This window comes from Pleurodeles waltl, chromosome 9 (genome assembly GCF_031143425.1).
Source record: "Pleurodeles waltl isolate 20211129_DDA chromosome 9, aPleWal1.hap1.20221129, whole genome shotgun sequence".
In the NCBI taxonomy this organism is placed as follows: domain Eukaryota; kingdom Metazoa; phylum Chordata; class Amphibia; order Caudata; family Salamandridae; genus Pleurodeles; species Pleurodeles waltl.
Window position 1 is genome coordinate 57,355,451 of NC_090448.1, and position 16,337 is coordinate 57,371,787.

The window sequence follows — 16,337 nt, forward strand, 5'->3', positions numbered from 1 at the left end:
GTATTGTTATCGCTCGGCACCGACATCAAAACCGCTTCGGGGCTTCCACTCTTCACCGAGGCCTGGTCGGCCCGACCACACCCGTCGTCCCAGACTAATGGACCGGACCCCCTTCCGTTTCTGTCCTAAGTGTCACGCAAATTATCCTTATACAGACCAGCACCGGGTCTGTAATCTGTGTTTGTCACCCGAACACAGAGAGGATACTTGTGAAGCTTGCCGAGCGTTTCGATCAAAAAAGACCTTGAGGGATCGATGCGCAAGAAGACTGCAAATGGCGTCGAAACCGAAAGAACAGCTCGACGTCGAAGAGGAGGAAAGTATCTCCATCCAAGAGACGGACTCTGATGAATCCGAAAGTGAACGACCCTCGACTGCAACGAACTGTGAGTAAACCTGCCCCGTCCCAAACTCAGGGTCACACCAAAACACTTAAGGCCGTGGGGATGCCACCGCCAGCAGGCCATGGCTCAACCCAACAAAAGGAAGGTGAACAAACATCAGCACCGAAAAAGGCCATGGAGTTGCCGAAGACTTCCGGCACCGAACGATTTCGACAGAGTGATCAAATCGACCAAACCCCGAAAGATCTCCTCGGAACCAAAAAAGACTAGAACAGCAGAAACTTCGGTACCGAAAAAAGCGGCCTCGGAGCCGAAAAGAAGCTCTTATACAGAAGAGCAAGAACTTTCCAGCCAACTCAAGGAAAGATATTGATTCGAGCAAGAGTTAGGTATGGAAGAACCTGACTCTACACAATGGAGGTTACATATCCAAAAAGAGACTGGCAAGATTCAGACTTTACCTCCACTCAAATCGAAAAGGAAGTTTGCATTTCAGGAAACCGAAATGCAACCAAAGGCAAAGGTGGTTAGAGACAAATCACCACCACCAATGGTCTCACCACAATTGTCACCAGTGGGAACACCTATAATGCAGTCACCCACACATACTGGGATGATGCTGATGCATGGGATTTATATGATCCACCAGTATCGGATAACCTCCCAGAATGTTATCCAACCAAGCCATTACCACCAGAAGACAGTACTGCATATACGCAGGTGCTATCCAGGGCAGCTACGTTCCACAACGTAGTAATGCACACAGAGCCAGTGAAGGATGACCTCTTTTTTTAACACTCTGGCATCCACCCACGCATCCGATAAGAGTCTGCCAATGCTCCCAGTCATGCTCAAGCACGCGCAGCAGGTCTTCCAGGAGCCTGTTAAGGGAAGAGCTATCACGCCTAGAGTTGAGAAAGTACAAGTCACCCCCAACAGATCCAGTGTTCATAACACAGCAGCTCACACCGGACTCAGTGGTTGTAGGGGCAGTAAGGAAAAGAGTAAACTCTCAATCGTCAGGAGATGCTCCACCACCTGACAAAGTCGGAAATTCGATGCTGCAGGCAAGCGAGTGGCATCACAAGCAGCCAATCAATTGCGAATTCACAAGCCCTACTTGCACGCTACGACAGGGCACACTGGGACGAAATAGAAGACATCATACAGCACTTGCCCAAGGAACACCAAAAACGTGCCCAGCAAGTAGTGGAAGAGGGACAGGCCATATCTAACAACCAGATAAGGTCCGCACTAGACTCGGCAGACACAGCAGCAAGAACTGTCAACACGTCTGTAACCATCCGCAGACATGCATGGCTGCGAAGTTCTGGATTCAAGCCAGAGATTCAACAAGCGGTGTTAAATATGCCGTTTAATCAACAACAGTTGTTTGGGCCGGAAGTCGATACAGCCATTGAAAAAATGAAAAAAGACACGGACACGGGCAAAGCCATGGGCGTGCTTTATTCCCCACAGGTCAGGCACCTTTAGGAAACCACAATTCAGAGGGGGGTTTCGACAACAAACATCAGAACCTTCCACCTCTCAAACCAGACCCACCTATCAATCACAATACCAAAGGGGGTGGGTTTTTGTGGTTACTATAGAGGACCATTCCAAAAAGGAAGGGGAAAATTCCAACCAAGCAGTGACTTCAATGTCACAACACCCCAACACTTGTCACCAGTGGAGGAGAGACTAACCACATACTACCAAAACTGAACACATTACCACAGGCGCATGGGTCCTATCAATTATCCAACATGGTTACTGCATAGAATTCACAACATTCCCTCCAGACGTGCCACCAAAACCGCACAGACTGTCTCAGCAACACTTAAACCTATTACAAATAGAGGTCCAAGCACTGCTACAAAAACAAGCAATAGAGCTCGTTCCCTATCACCAAAAAGGAACAGGCGTCTACTCACTATATTTCCTGATTCCAAAAAAGGACAAAACGTTAAGACCTATCTTAGATCTCAGAACACTTAAATCTCTTCATCAAATCAGATCATTTCCACATGGTAACACTTCAAGACGTAGCTCCCTTACTAAAAAAGGAGGAATACATGACAAGATTGCATCTCAAGGATGCGTATTTCCACATACCATCCATCCTTCTCACAGAAAATACCTAAGGTTTGTAATGCAAGGCATACACTATCAATTCAAAGTGCTACCGTTCGGAATAACAGCCCCCAGAGTATTCACAAAATGCCTAGCAGTAGTAGCCGCTCACATAAAGAGACAGCACATGCACGTATTCCCATATTTAGACGACTGGCTAATAAAAACCAACACTCAACAACAATGTCATTTTCACATGCAATACTTCTTAGAAGCTCTACACAAACTAGGGTTCTCTATAAATTACCAAAAATCACATCTGCAACCATCCCAAATACAACAATACTTGGGAGCAACACTCAACACACGAAGGGCAATTGCCACTCCAAGTTCACAAAGAGTCCAATCGTTCAAAAATTTAAGATCAAGCATACAACCAAACAAACACTACACGGCAAAGTTTGTAATGAAACTACTAGGCATGATGTCCTCATGCATAGCCATTGTCCCAAATGCAAGATTACACATGCAGCCCTTACAACAGTGCCTAGCAAAACAATGGACACAAGCACAGGGTCAACTTCAAGATCTAGTGTTGATAGACCGCCAAACACACTCCTCGCTTCAATAGTGGAGCCCTATAAATTTTAAACAAAGGGTGGCCATTCCAAGACCCAGTGCCTCAAGCTATTATCTCATCAGATGCTTCCATGGTTGGGTGGGGAGCACACCTCAACTATCACAGCATACAGGGTCAATGGGACAATCAACAAAAACTATTTCACATAAATCACTTGGAACTGCTAGCGGTATTTCTAGCATTAAAAGCGTTTCAACCACTAGTAGCCCACAAACACATTCTTGTCAAGACACACAATATGACAACAGTGTACTGTCTCAACAAACAAGGAGGGGGACACACTAGTCTCAGCTGTGTCTCTTAGCACAAAAGATTTGGCATTGGGTAATTCACAACCACATTCGCCTAATAGCACAATACATACCAGGCATTAAGAATCAGTTAGCCGACAATCTCATTCGGGATCACCAGCAAACTCACGAATGGGAAATACATCCCCAGATCCTACAGGATCACTTCCACCGCTGGGGAGCACCAAACATAGACCTATTTGCAACAAAAGAAAACGCAAAATGCCAAAAATGTGCATCCAGGTACCCACACCCTCAGTCCAAGGGCAATGCTCTAGCTGGTCAGGGATATTTGCTTACGCTTTTCCCCCTCTCCCACTCATTCCTTATCTGGTCAACAAACTAAGTCAAAACAAACTCAAACTAATACTCATAGCACCAACCTGGGCTCGGCAGCCTTAGTACACAACACTGTTGGACTTATCAGTAGTACCCCACATCAAACTACCAAGCAGACCAGATCTGTTAACACAACACAAACAACAGATCAGACACCCGAATCCAGCATCGCTCAATCTAGCAATCTGGGTCCTGAAGTCTTAGAATTCGGACATTTAAATCTTACACAAGAGTGTATAGAGGTCATTAAACAAGCGAGAACCTACAACAAGACATTGTTACGCAAACAAATGGAAACAATTTGTTTGCTACTGCCACACTAATCAAATTCAGCCACTACATGCCTCCACAAAGGACATTGTAAGCTATTTATTACACTTACAAAAGTCTAATCTAGCATTCTCTTCCATTAAAATCCATCTCACTGCAATATCTGCCTATCTGCAGATTACACATGCAACATCACTTTTTAGAATCCCAGCCATTAAAGCATTTATGGAGGGACTAAAAAGAATCATACCCCCAAGGACACCACCAGTACCTTTGTGGAATCTTAATATTGTACTAACACGACTCATGGGCCCACCATTCGAACCCATGCATTTCTGTCAAATGCAATATCTGACTTGGAAACGTAGCCTTTCTAATAGTTATCACATCCCTTAGAAGAGTGAGTGAAATTCAAGCATTTACTATTCAGGAACCCTTTATACAAATACATAAACAAAGTGGTTCTCCATACAAATCCAAAATTCTTACCAAAGGTCATATCACTATTCCATCTAAACCAAACTGTGGAACTCCCAGTCTTCTTTCCACAACCAGACTCAGTAGCCGAAAGAGCCTTACATACATTAGACATAAAAAGAGCACTAATGTATTACATTGACAGAACGAAACAATTTCGTAAAACAAAACAATTTTTTGTAGCTTTCCAAAAACCTCATGCAGGTAATCCTATATCCAAACAAGGCATTGCCAGATGGATAGTTAAATGTATTCAAACTTGCTATATTAAAGCAAAAAGAGAATTACACCAAAAGCACATTCCACTAGAAAGAAAGGCGCCACAATGGCTTTTCTTGGAAATATACCTATGACAGAAATTTCGAAGGCAGCCACCTGGTCTACGCCTCATACATTTACTAAGCATTACTGTATAGATGTGTTAGCAACACAAAAAGCCACAGTAGGACAGGCTGTATTAAGAACATTATTTCAGACAACTTCAACTCCTACAGGCTAAACCACCGCTTTTTGGGGAGATTACTGCTTGATAGTCTATGCACAGCATGTGTATCTGCAGCTACATGTGCCACCGAATGGAAAATGTCACTTACCCAGTGTACATCTGTTTGTGGCATGAGACGCTGCAGATTCACATGCACCCTCCCACCTCGCCTGTAGCAGTTTTTAGTTGCATGAAAATTGTAAATATGTAAATAAATATTATTTTAATAGACATTAGGTACATACATTACTACTCCATTGCATGGGCACCTCTAGTATACTCACAACTCCTACCTCACCCTCTGCGGGGAAAACAATCTAAGATGGAGTCTACGCCCATGCGCAATGGAGCCGAAAGGAAGGAGTCACTCGGTCCCGTGACTCAAAGACCTCTTCGAAGAAAAACAACTTGTAACACTCCGAGCCCAACACTAGATGGCAGGATAATGCACAGCATGTGAATCTGCAGCGTCTCATGCCACGAACAGATGTACGCTGGGTAAGTGACATTTTCCGCATCTATCTTCCACTGCTCTCCAGCTTCTCCAATAAAGAAACATACGCACTTCGCAGCGTGCTAGATAATCGATTAAATTGCAACCAAATGCAAACTTCAAAAGCACATTGCCACACACAATGTGTTTTGGCATATAATCCATTGTTCACGGGTGGATTGCTGTAGTTCGATGCACTGGTTTAACCCTAAATAGTGAAAATAAACAAATTACTTAAACTCATTACCCCCATTATGCATCAAAAGCACGGAAGCCATGTTTTTATAGATATAGAGACCGATATATAGAGAGATGGCTAGGGGAATATAGAAAGAGGGGGAGGTGTATGTGTATGTGTGTCTGTGTGTGTATATATGTGTATGTATATATGTGTATACATATAATTAGTATGTACTCCTTCAAATCGCTATTTCCAACTCCTGCCCTGAATGAATCATACATACAAAGTAGTCCCGGTTGCAGATTGCTTAACTTAATAATGGAATCCCCAATATGAAAGTGCACAAATCTACATAAATACAAACCAGTTTACATATATCGTCATATCCTGAAACCCTGCATATCCTATAACCTCCTGTGTATTGTCTGTCAACAATCTAGCCCAAGTGGGCATTATGTTTAACGAAATCTTTGCCTCAAAGGGCAATTGTACATTCACATGTATAATCAAGTTACATACATGGATCCTCTTTCATTATGATCATGTATAAATACCTGGTCATATTTTCACAAATATATGGACTTTCAGGAAAGGATATTATGATATCTACATAAATACTTCAATATTTTCCATGGCGTGTAGAGGGCGGGTTCACAGGAAGCAGAATCCCAATACTAATCTCTTCATATGGAATGTTCATTTCTCAAATTACTGCTGCATTGGGGGTGTTCGGAGAGGGGCTGGGGCACACAGAGGCAAATTATCCCAACTCCTACCCAGCTTACATCAACATTTCATGCAATTACCCCAAATGTACTGCCAACTCCTCATCCTTCTTCAATCCATGCAGTACTTTTGTATTTATAGCAATAATGTATTGGGATGCCAACCTTCTCAATTGTAGATCTGTTTTCACCACACACATTGGGGAGCGCTCTATCAATAACGAAACATTTTAATATAGAAACATCCCTGTTGTGCTTCAAGTTGAAATGTCTTGACACAGGGTAAAGGGGGGGTTGACCTGAGATATTGCTCTCATATCCTCAAATATATGTTGTCTTTTTGCATCAATAGTACTACCAATATATCTCAGTTCGCAAGAGCGTTCCAGGACACATACCATGTAGTCACTTGAGCAAGTTAAATAATCACTGATAGTTATGGTTTTGGTAAGTGGTGAACTAAACTCTGATTGACAGGCTATTTTTACAAGTTTTGAAATTGGAACATGAGAAGCCAGTTCTAGAGCCCTCAATTTGTCTCTCAGTGTAGTCCCTTTCTTGAACGTGATGCTTGGTGAGTTGTCAATGAATCCCCTAAGCATGTTATCACGCTAAGATCGACCAATGTTTTTGTAAAATATTTCTAACATCCTGTGCTTCATCTGTGAATGTAGTAATAAATCTACATTTCACTTCTTCCTCTTTCCAGTGTTTAGGATTTAGTAGGTCCTCCCTACTTTCAAGTACTACCTTCTGACAATATGCTGTTACAATTGAAGATTCATAGCCTTTTTGTATAAATCTTTCATATGTCCTCACACGCTGTCTGAAATAGCTCTTCAGTAGTACAATCTCTTGCCCGCAGAAATTCACCATAGGGAATACTCAACTTATTAGGGTGACTACTTGAGGCATGAAGTAATGTGTTTCCAGAAGTGGGCTTCCTGTTCAAATTACTGGTAACTTTACCATTGTTGACCCTTACTGGAATTCTACCATTACTGGATCCACATATGCTGTAAGACTGATGTTCTAGTCATTCTGAATGAGCTGTTATACAAACCCACAGACCTCTTTCTGTGTGCCTTTCCAGGTAACAAAAATGTTGTCAATGTATTTAAGCCACATGATGCCATTGGACTCCAATTCCTGCAATCTATCACTGTGCTCTCAAAAAATGCTTTACAGCCATGATCCATCCTGTCTTGGTGCTTGATGCTAGTATACAGTAGAGACTTGTCACATCCAGTGTTATCAACAGGAAATCATCCTCACATGTAATTCCTTCCAGCCTATTCAGAAAATCTCTACCATCCTGTACAAAAGAATGGAGAGTTTGTACAAATGGTCTGGAAATAGTCAACATAGCGTGATGTGTTCCCTAGTAGAGTTGATAATGATTCAGTTGGTGTACCTGGTGGGTTTGTGGGGTTCTTGTGTACCTTAGGGTGTCACGGTCTGTGCCTCTCTTACGGCCGTAGGCTGTAGTACTCAGAAAGATGCCTGGTTTCCTACTGGTTTTGGATTGGCCAAGTTAACAGCGACCCCTTTCAGTAGCCACGGTGCCGCCAACAGGAAAACGCCAAGGCAGACCGTACCCTCTAGAAGGAGTCCCAGAGGAAAAACCCAAAGGGAGGTCGGGGGGGGGGGGCAGAAAAACCTCTACCACAGGAACTCCTGAAAGAGGATAAACAATGAAAAAAGTCAAAACTAGAAGTCCAATCCATAGGAATTTTTTTTTTTTAGAAAAAGCAGTAGAAAAAACTGGCGACCGGAGCGAGGATCACCACCAAGATGAAGTGTTTGCAACGCAAGGAAAGCGGGAACTGCAGTATTTATATACCATCAAACAGGAAGAATGTGCAACACCATCTTGGATTGGGAAAGCTACGTAGAATTGAATAGGAAAAAAAGCCAAGTAGAAAAGGAAGGAAACCATGCATGATGGGAAGAACCACAGACAGAAGAAGACAATATGGCCACCCAAGAGGAAAGAAGACATGCAGAAAGAAAAAGAATAAAAAAGAGGATCCAAGTGAAGGTAAGTGGGAAGGGAAGGTCCCCTCTTAGTGATGTGTAGGCTGTGTCTAGAAGCCAGGCTCTCTAGAGGTAGCTTTGAATGGGCAGCCAAAGTTTATCTAGGAGACCAGCAAAGCTCATGCAATACCACTGTAGTCACACAGCACTTACACACATGAAAGAAACACTCAGTTGTGCAACAGTAAATGTACTTTATTTTTGCCACAAATCACCACAAAATACTAGACAGGTGACCCACCCTTAGGAGGCAAGTAATACACTAACTATATACACTAGCAATCAGAAATACGCCTAGAAAAGGTTAGAAAACAGTGCAAACGGTAATAGCAATAACCAATAGTGACCCTAAGGGGAGCACAAACCATATAATTAAAAAAATTGAATGTGAACAAGGTACCCCCACCTAGGTAAGTAAAAGGTGTCGAGGGGACCTGGGGTTATTAGAAAATCACAAAGGTAAGTAACACAGTACCCCCCAGCGACCAAGAATGCAGGAGTAAAACACTGGATTTTACCCAAACCATCCAAAAGGAGGAAAAGAAGAAAAAGAATGCAAGAAAACCAGCAGTGAATTACTGAAGAAAGAAGAAAACGTGTGGAGAAAGGGGACAAAGTCCAAGAGTCACAGTTGAGTGCATGAGGAATAGGAGGTACTACCCACCAGCTGTGGATGCAGGAGTTGGTTTACGGTACTGAGAAACAGGTCAGCACTTCAGCCCAGGAGCTGCAGAAGTGTTCCAAATGGATGCAGAAGATGTCACACACCGGAAGGAAGATTGCAGACGGGTGACGGATCAGGATTTCCACCAACAAGCCTTTGCAAAGGCAAACTCGCGTTAAGTGGAAAAGAGGTGTTTCTGGGGACCAGCAAGGCCCAGGAGGACTCAACCTAGGAGGGGGAGTCACAGGGGACCCTCACCATCGCAGAGAGTCCACAGGAGCAGAGGTAGCACCCACAGGAGTCCCACAGGACGGGGAAAGGAGTCGCAGAAGGAGCCCAGGCAGCACTACGGAAGTGGATCCCACGCCTCAGGAGAACCACACAGGAGGCTGTGCTTCACAGGATGGAGTGCTCGGAGCTGTAGCTACACGTCGCCTGAAGAACCCTTGAGGAGATGCAAATAAGCCTTGGCAGCTGCAAGCCGCAGTGCACAGCGCTACTGTTCAGCGTGGGAAGGCAAAGGTTTACCTCCACCAAAGTTTGACAGCTGACAAAGAGGACCAAGAGAACTACTCTGGACCACCACCACCCGTGATGCAGGAGCCACTCGGCTCAGCAGGAGAGTGGATCCGCGCAGCCGGTCGTCACTTTTTGTAGGTGCCTGCGGTTGCAGGGAAGTGACTCATTCACTCCAAGGGAGATTCCTTCTTCTTGTGCAGGCTGAAGAGTTGCAGTCTTCTGAGGATGCACGGGGAGGACATTCTTGCACTGCTGGCAGGAGCCCTGGAAACAATGTTGCTGAAGAGTCCTTTCTTCTTGGAAGCAGCTTGTCAGGTCCTGGAGGTTCCAGTCGCCGTTCTGGAGGCCAGAATTTGAAGTAAATGTTGCAGAGGAGTCCTGCTGGAATCTTCCATGCTGACTCTGAGGACCTACCCCATAGGAGACCCTATATAGCCCAAAGAGGGGGCTTGGTCACATAACCAGGTACATACCTATCCGAGGGTGCCTCCGATGTCACCTGCCTGGTCTGGCCACTCAGATGCTCCCAGAGTTCACTGCCAACCTTGGAATCAAGATGGCATAACCCAGAGACCCTCTGGAGGAGCTCTGGGCACCACCCCTGGGGTGGTGATGGACAGAGGAGAGATCACTCCCCTTTCCATTGTCCAGTTTCACGCCAGAACAGGGACTGGGGTCCCGAAACCGGTGTGGACTGGTTTATGCACGGAGGGCACCAAATGTGCCCTTCAAAGCAAACCAGTGGCTTGGGGAGGCTACCCCTCCCAAGCCTGTCACGCCTATTTCCAAAGGGAGAGGGTGTTACCTCCCTCTCCCAAAAGGAAATCCTTTGTTCGGCCTTCCTGGGCTTGATCAGCTTAAGCAGCAGGAGGGCAGAAACCCGTCTGAGGGGCGGCGGCAGCTGGGCTGCTGGAAAACCCTGTAAGACTCGTGGTAGCAACGCTGGTGGTCCTCTGAGAAGCCCTTTAAGTGCATGGAATCAATCGGGTATTTGTAAAGTGCACTACTCACCTGTGAGGGTCTTAAGGCGCTGAATCATACTTGCAATAGTATTGGGGTAGGATTCCTACATGTTTGATACCAAACATTCCCAGGTTCGGAGTTACCATTATATAGCTGGACATAAGTAGTGACCCATGTCCAGTACGCATATAAACTGGCGTCCCTGCACTCACGAAGTCTAGTAAAATGGGACTGGAGTTCGTGGGGGCACCTCTGCCAGTGCAGGGATACCCTCACACAGGAGTACCTGCACCCTGCCCTCTGGGCAGAGAGAGCCTACCATAGGGGTGACAGTGACTTGTAGTGAAACCGGGTGCATGCACCCGGTTCACGCAGATTGCAATGGAAGGCCTGCAGAACCCTTTGCATGGGCTCCCTATGGGTGGCAGAATACCTGCTGTAGCCCATAGGGATCCCCTGGAACCCCAATGCCCTGGGTACCTAGATACCATATACTAGGGACTTGCATGAGAGCACCAGTATGCCAATTGTGGTAATAAAGTTACCAGCAACCAAATTTAGAGGGGAGAGCGAGCACAGTCACTGGGAGTCCTGGTTAGCAGGATCCCAATGAACAGTCAACCACACTGACAAACAGGCCATAAGTGAAGGCAAACAAGATAGAAAGATGCTAGTTTCCTACAGGGCCGGTTTCTTTATATCCTGCCTCACCAAAGTTTCAAATGTGCCAATGGCATCATAGTTCATTTTAGGGTTGAATCTAGATTTTTCTTTCAAACCACTGGTACAAGTAAGTCTGTCTATGCCCATATCATCCAAATTGAGGAGGGGATATCCTGTATACACTTTCTCAGCATCCACTTCAGCTAGACAGAACAAGGCATCTATCCCGTACAGTGAGATTACTAGTTTTCCCCATTCTTCTCGCTTGGTTCCTCATTACCCTTCATAACGTGCCACTTATGCAGTTTCAATTTCCTGATAAACCGGAAAAGGCGAATCCTACTAGAGGCAAAATTAAAAGTACTAGTAGGGCAGAAGGACAGTCCTAGCTTTAGACCTTTGATTTCTAGATCAGTCAGGATACAATTGGATAAATTAATCACGTTCACATTCATCTCAATCATAGCTGTACCTTCGGACTCCTCGTCGTCATTCCCACATGGTTTTGTTTTCCTCTTGCGTTGTCCTCTTCTTGTTTTCCTGACTTTCCGCGTCTGCCTCTTCCACAGTCTGTCTTTCAATTTTGCTGGTTGCGTTCAGGGGTGTACAAAAAGATACCGAGATTGTAATTAGGGAGTCCAGTAAAGGGGCAATGTGGTGATTTTGTCTAAGGCTCTTTATTTGAAAGAGGGGTATTGCCAATTGAATGACTATTATGAACTGATTATAATGCCATTTGTAATTCCAACTCCAGTTATCATGAGAAATAGGTAGAATGGAGGGAGAGTGGTTTGACAGAATGGGAGGATTACAAATTCTTTACTGTGAATACCCTAACATTCCAATTCGCTACCTCCTCCCTATGTGACGCTGTGGACTACCGCGGCATCCCTTTTACAAGACGCGGTGGGGACAGCAGTCCGCGTTTTTGAGACGCCAATACCGCCACAGCCTGGCTTTTGGTCCTTGCAGTGCATTTTGTGCCACAGGGTGGCCTGGGAGTCCTATTTTGGGGATACCTGGTATAAGGTGTAGGTACCCACCACACACTAGGCCAGCTTCCTACAGGACCGTAAAGCACATTGGCACAATGACAATCTATCAAGACGGAACAAGAGGCTGTCAGTTTACAAAAAGATAATGAGATTGTATTAAGGGAGTCTGATAAAGGGGGCAATGTAGTGACTTTGTCAAGGGCCCTTTATTTGAAAGACTGAGTGAACTATCTAATTATAATGCTGTTAGTACTTCCAATTCCATTTATCATGAGAAATTGGTAGAATGGAGAGAGAGAGTTTTGATAGAATGGGAGGAATACACATTTCTTTACTGTGAATAGTCTAGAATTCCTGTTCTTGACCTCACTAAGGTGCACAAACCCACCATGGAGACCTATTGTATCATCTATCAATTCCCTACTAGAGAACACATCTGGCTATGTTGACTATTTCCTAAGACCATTTCTATAATCTCTTCATTCTTTTGTACAGGATAATAGAGATTTTCTGAATAGGATTGAAGGAATTTCATATGAGGAGGATTACCTGTTGATGACACTGGCTGTGACAAGTCTCTACGCTAGCATCAAGCAACAAGACTGGATCATGGCGTTTTTTTGAAAGCACGGTCCCTGTTTTTTGTCCTACAGATATGATTGTGCAGATGATGGAATGTTGTCTGAAGAATAACTTCTTTCTATTTGAGGGCAAGCTCTTTCCCCAGAAACATAGAACGGCGATGGGTACTTGTTCTGCTCAGTTTTGCGTGACTCTTTATGGGGTGGTGGGAGCAGCAGGTATCGGAAAGGTTCCAGGAATTTGAATCCAATGTAGTCATGTGGCTTAGATACAATGACATTTTTGTCATCTGGAAAGGCACACAGAAAGATGCCATGTAGTTGTGTGCAACAGCTCAGACTATAACATCAGTCTTAGAGCACATTTGGCTCCAGAAATGGTGGAATTCCTTGACATTCAAGTAAGGGTTAACAATGGTAAACATACCAGTAATATGAACAGGAAGCCCACTTCTGGTAACAATATTACTTCATGCCTCAAGTAGTCACCGTAATAAGTTGAGTATTCCCTATGGTGAATTTTTGCAGGCAAGAAATTTTACTACTGAAGAGCTATTTAAGACTGTGTGAGGATATATATGAAAGATTTATTCAAAGAGGCTATAAATCTACAATTATAACAGCATATTGTCAAAAGGTAGAACTGGAAAGTAGGGAGGACCTACTAAATCCTGGACACCGGAAAGAGGAAGAAGCAAAATGTAGATTTAATACTACATTCACTGATGAAGCCCAGGATGTTAAAGATTTTACAAAAACATTGGTCGATCTTAGAGTGATAACATGCTTAGGGGATTCATTGACCACTCACCAAGCATCACGCTCAAGAATGGGACTACACTGAGAGACAAATTGAGGGCTCTAGAACTGGCTTCCCATGTTCCAATTCCAAAGCTTGTAAAAATAGCCCGTCAATCACAGAGGTTAGTTCACAACTTACCAAAACCATGATAACTATCAGTGCTTGTTTACCTTGCTCAAGTAACTACACAGTATATGTCCTGGAATGCGAACTGAGATACATTGGCAGTACCATCCATGCAACAAGACTATGTATACTTGAGCATATGACAGCAATATCTAGTGTTGACACACCACCCCCCCCCCCCCTCCCCAAATTACCCTGTGGCTTGATATTTCAAATTGACACACAACAGGAATGTTTCTAAATTAAAATATTTCATTCTTGTTAGAGTGCTCCCCAATAGGCGTGGTGGAAACTGAGAACTACAATTGAGAAGGTTGTGTTCCTAATACATTGCCCTAAATACGAAAGTACCACATGGAATGAATAAGGGTGAGGAGTTGGCAGTACATCTGGGGTAATTACATGAAAATTTGATATAAGCTGGGTAGGAGTTGGGATAATTTGCCTCTGTGTGCCCCATCCTCTCCCTCTCTTCACCCCCCACTCCCCAATGTTGGTTGCTGTAATCCCCCTGGGTACTTTTTAGGTTTTTTTCTAATGGTAGGTTCTGTGGTAAGTTGTGTGGTAGAGGTTTCACACTTAGATGGTGGTAGACCGTATGTCCACCTTTTTTTACCTAGATGAAGTGTAGTATAAACTGAAAGTCCTTTGTGAAAATTTGAGTTGGTATTCGAAAATGATGATTATGAAATAGGGTGCATTCACCCATGTATGGAACTTAATTATACATAAGAATGGACATTTGCCCACTGAGGCCAAGATTTTGGTAAATGTAATGCCCACTTGGGTAGATTGTTTACAGACAATACATAGGAGAAGTAGGACATGCAGGGTTTCAGGATATGACAATATATGTAAACTGGTTTTGTATTTATGGAGATTTGTGCATTTTCATATTTGGGTTTCATTAATAAGTTAACCAATCTCTAACCAGGAATACTTTGTATATGTGTATGTATTCATTCAGACCATGAGTTGGGAATAATGATTTGAAGGAGTACACAATATATATGTTAAGGAATGGCTGCCGTGCTTTTGATGTAAAAAGCGGGTAGTGTTTTTTCAGTCCTTTGTTTATTTTCACTATTTAGGATTAAAACATTGCATTGAACTCCAGCAATTCACCCATGAACAAGGTGTTATCTGCCAAAACTGGCTGGGTGTTTCATTGATGTGCTTTTGAAGTTTGTATTTTGGTCACAATTAAATTGATTGTCTGACACGCTGTGGAGTGCGTATGTTTCTTTATTGGAGAAGCTGGAGAATAAAGAGAGCAATATGGTGACGAGAGCCCGACCCACACACAAACCACCATTGTGAGGACTCCGCGTAATTGGGGTGGGGTGGGGGGGGGGGGAATTGTGTATATATCTATATAGATATGTATGTGTATATAGTCTAAGTGTGGGCACCATGAAGATCAGCGAGGGGGCTATCAACCCAAGTGTTTTTATAGTGTATATAGAAGAATTTCTCGTTGAATGTTAGAATTTGTGGAATTTTACTCTTTCCCCCCCCCCTTAAAAAATAAATAAACTTAGTACAATAAAAGTTGTTTTTTCATAGAAATGTTATTTATTTTTATTTATTTTTTGCTCTTTTCCTTTCGTAGTGATGACCTGTTTTCTCTTCCTTACTGTCCGGGCAAAACACTTGTTGTGGGTGCTTCCTACGTAGCTTTGGAGTGTGCTGGCTTTCTTGCTGGAATTGGTTTAGATGTTACAGTCATGGTGCGCTCTATCCTTCTGCGTGGCTTTGACCAAGAAATGGCAGAGCGAGCCGGTGACTACATGGAAAAGCATGGTGTGAAATTCATTCGGAAATTTGTTCCAACTGCGGTAAGAATGTATTTCAGAGATGTAAGTCTGAAAATGTGCAGATGAAGTATTTTAAAAGATTTCACAACTGCATTCTGCTTAGCAAAGCAGCTCCGTTTCAGCTGGCATTTAGCCATTTTGTTATGCAATTTCAGAGTTTAAAAGTACAATAGCTGATCAAAGTGCACTGAAACGTGCATGCAAGTATGCTTGTTCTGAATAAACTCTCTGGTCATTTCGTTATACAGATTGAAAGGTTGGAAGAAGGCGCACCTGGCAAACTCAAAGTGATGGCAAAGTCCACAGAGGGCACAGAAGTAATTGAAGGAGAATATAACACTGTAAGTTAAGCAACGTTATGTTTAGTAATCAAACCAATATATATTAAACTTGGTATTGAGTGTTGACTCCATTATACAATGTTCACTGATATTTATGAGCTTGTCTTTCTATGTCTACCTAAAGAATATATTTTTTTCCCTTTTTGAGGTTGCCAATAAGATAAAGCCTCTTAATATTTTAGTGCGCTTAAAAAAAAAAAAAAAAAAAGGAAAAAACGTGATATTGTGCCATCAAGCCCTCGTGCACACACTTTGCAGTCATTGGAGGCACTACTTTTGTATTTGACCGCTAGAGACCGGGACTCCTCAGGGATGTTACTTGCATCAGTCACCTAAAAATGTTTAAGTTTGGGTAAAAATAGCAGTTCTTTATTTTCTAACACTCGAAGTGCTAGAGTTTCAGGCAAAGGTTCTATTATGCAGTGTTTCCACATTTTTCCTGAAAAAAAACAAGAACCCACATGCACACCAGCCAAAAATTGACCATGTGAAAACCTAATTACCACATTGACT

General features: G+C 43.4%; 1 protein-coding gene across 1 annotated transcript in view; it reads left to right on the forward strand.

The window, feature by feature from the left end:
• Positions 1–16,337, forward strand: part of TXNRD3 (thioredoxin reductase 3) — a 136,010-nt gene that overhangs the window by 44,743 nt on the left and 74,930 nt on the right. The window contains exons 9-10 of the mRNA XM_069206272.1: positions 15,279–15,504; positions 15,732–15,824. Of these exons, the coding sequence (XP_069062373.1) occupies positions 15,279–15,504; positions 15,732–15,824 (319 nt within the window). The remainder of the gene's footprint in view (positions 1–15,278; positions 15,505–15,731; positions 15,825–16,337) is intronic.